The 2,830-nt window shown below is 36.7% G+C and overlaps 1 protein-coding gene across 1 annotated transcript; it reads left to right on the top strand.

Moving 5' to 3' along the window:
* The first annotated feature begins 544 nt into the window (after nucleotides 1-544).
* LOC123534690 (zinc finger BED domain-containing protein 4-like) lies at nucleotides 545-2,434 on the top strand. The gene has a single exon (XM_045317036.2). The coding sequence runs from the start codon at nucleotides 545-547 to the stop codon at nucleotides 1,859-1,861; it is 1,317 nt and encodes a 438-aa protein (XP_045172971.2). The 3' UTR covers nucleotides 1,862-2,434.
* The last annotated feature ends 396 nt before the right edge of the window (nucleotides 2,435-2,830 follow it).

The following is a 2,830-nucleotide window of genomic DNA, read 5'->3' as shown; positions in this document are numbered from 1 at the left end:
TGGTGTTTTGAAATCAGATATCCAAAACTCTGTTTTTATGTTGCTTTCAACATCTTGTCTAAGATTTTTTGTTTTGTTTTGGGCAAGTTTTGTTTTGAAGCAGTATGTAAAAGGTACTAATGTGAATATATGATATGCTCATATCCTGAACTTTGTTTTATTTTAGAGAAAACATCGTGATATCCTGCTAGATGTTGTTGGAAATAAAGCAAAACAGGAAAAAGCTGCCTCAGACCAAACACCTGTGACTGAATACCTAAAAGGAAAAACTAAATATTCTGCATCAGATCCACGTCAGACCTCGATAACCAATGCGCTTGAATCTTATATTGCTGGCGACCTTGTTCCTTTGTCAGTTGTGGACAGTCAGTACTTTAAGAATCTCATGGAGAAGGCAGGTCCAAAATATCAGGTTCCAAGTCGTAAGCATTTGACAAGTTAACTTATTCATGGAAAATGTGCAGAAGTAAAAAATGATATCAAGTTTCAGTTGAAATCTGCGCAGAGTGTATGCTTGACGGTAGAACTATGGACAAATAGACAAATGAGAGCTTTTCTGGGAGTTACTGGACATTTCATACAGGAATGGCAGTTAAAATCTGTAATGCTGGCTTGTTCTAGGTTTAAAGGCAGACACACAGGTGAAAAGATACGTCAAGAGTACGAAGAAACCATCGCATGCTTTGAAATTGGGCATAAAGTATCAAATATTGTAACAGACAATGCAGCTAATATGTTGAAAGCATTTAACTGTCCACTTCCAGGATTTGATGAATCACAAACATCTGATGGGGATGATAATTTAAAAGCAGTTGAGAGTCTATGTGATGAAACTGAAAGCTGTGAAACTGAAACAGATACTTTTGATAACTTTCCAAAGCATTGCAGCTGTTTTGCTCATTCCTTACAACTTGTTGTAAAAGATGGTCTTGCCCAGTGTGGAAATCATTTGAAGCAGCTTATTTCAAAGGCTTCTACAATTGTCAGCTATGTTAGAAAATCTGTTTTGGCATCAGAGTATCTTGAAGATGAGAAACGCTTACAAGCTGCTAATTGTACAAGTTGGAACTCACAGCTATATATGATTCAATCAGTTTTGGCAGTGCCGGAGGATAAACTTAGCTCACTGGATTGTCCACAGAAACTGTCTTCCTATGAAAGAAAACTTCTGGGTGAAGTTTGGCAACTGCTCAAGCCATTTGAAGAGGCTACGTTAGAAGTTCAACGAGAAAGAAGTGTTAGTGCCAGTTTGGCTGTACCACTGTGTATTTCACTAAAAGCTCAGATGAAAGCAATGGCTAGTACTTACAATACAAACATGGTTACTACACTTAAGGCTTCACTTGACAAACGCCAGTCTAAGTATGAAGAAAATGAAGATTATTGCATGGCTTCAATTTTGGATCCACGGTTTAAGTTACCATGGTGTGAGTCTGACTATGACAGAGATCAACACATTGCACTGTCGAAAATGAGGTGCAGCACAGTGGTTTTACCAAGCACTGAACACAAGTCACCGCCTGAAAAAGTTCCAAAACCAGTGGGCATTTTTAGCTTGTTGCCTAGAACACCTAGAAAGCAGAGACATGTATCTGGGCGTATAAGTGAGACTGACATGTATCTGGCAGAAGATTTACTGGACACTGCTTCAGATCCTCTTCATTACTGGGAATCAAATTCGGAAAAATACCCTGCTTTGTCAAAGTTAGCACAGACTTATCTGACCCTTCCTGCCTCTTCTGCTCCAGTGGAAAAACTATTTTCTATTGGTGGAAAAATGTTTCGTGCAGAGAGATGCTCTCTGAATGATGAAAACTTTGAAGCCCTGATGTTTCTTAAGTGCGATAAGGCTATAGAGTGACTGTTGTTGAGATGAAGTATCCCTAGAGAGTGACACTTCTGTCAGATGTATCTAACATAATTCTGTGTACCAACTGTACTACATGTATATAACTTGTAATATATGTAATGAAATCTGTAGTGTTCTATTACGTGCATTTGTTTTGTGTGTATCATTACTGAAGTAGGAAGGCAGTAGCTGGTGAACCTGCAATAAACTAACATACTTTATATGTTTGTTTTGTAATTGAATATGTTTCAAGTATTTTGTATATGTATATTACTATTTATTTTTTAGTTTTCTGATGTAACCTTAAAAGAACCCCGCTTATATGAACACAACTGTATGTGTGTCAGAGTGTGAGGAGTGGAAGGGAAAGAAGGACAAAAATCTATCAAGAAAAGACATATTTTCAAACGAAGCAACTACTTGTCATTCTAGCATCTAGCGCGTTTATCCTCATCACATCACTTTACCTTCATCCCATGATTTTCTATTTGCATAATGTGTCTCACTCTGCCAAAGTGATGCCACTATTTGAAAACATCGCGATTTATGAAGGTAAGTGGCCTGTTTGGCGGTGTGTACTCAAGGGTTCCAAGGATGCTGGCCCCTACTTCACGAAAATACTTAAGTTTGTTCACTGACTTTAATTTGCTTAAAAAAAGTAAATACTTACAAACTAACGTACTTAAGTCAATTAACAAAATTGAGTATTTTCGTGAAATAGGGGTATGTGTTTACTTTGTATAGTTAGAATGTTCGCTTTTTTTCTGTCTGAAAGTATTCTACATTTTCAAAATATATGTTTTCAAAACTTGTTTCACTTATTAGTAAAATAAATATAAAAATGTTATTTTGCAAATGAAAATATGTTGTTATATCTTACTTGTCTGTTTATCTATGTTAGTTAGTTGTGTGTGGGTGCGTGTTTGTCTTTTGTACACGAATGCCAGCGCTACTGTGGTTTACGTTGTAGTGTAACTGTGA

Source organism: Mercenaria mercenaria, chromosome 12, assembly GCF_021730395.1.
Source record: "Mercenaria mercenaria strain notata chromosome 12, MADL_Memer_1, whole genome shotgun sequence".
NCBI classification, from domain to species: domain Eukaryota; kingdom Metazoa; phylum Mollusca; class Bivalvia; order Venerida; family Veneridae; genus Mercenaria; species Mercenaria mercenaria.
This window is presented reverse-complemented; position numbering and strand designations above follow the sequence as displayed.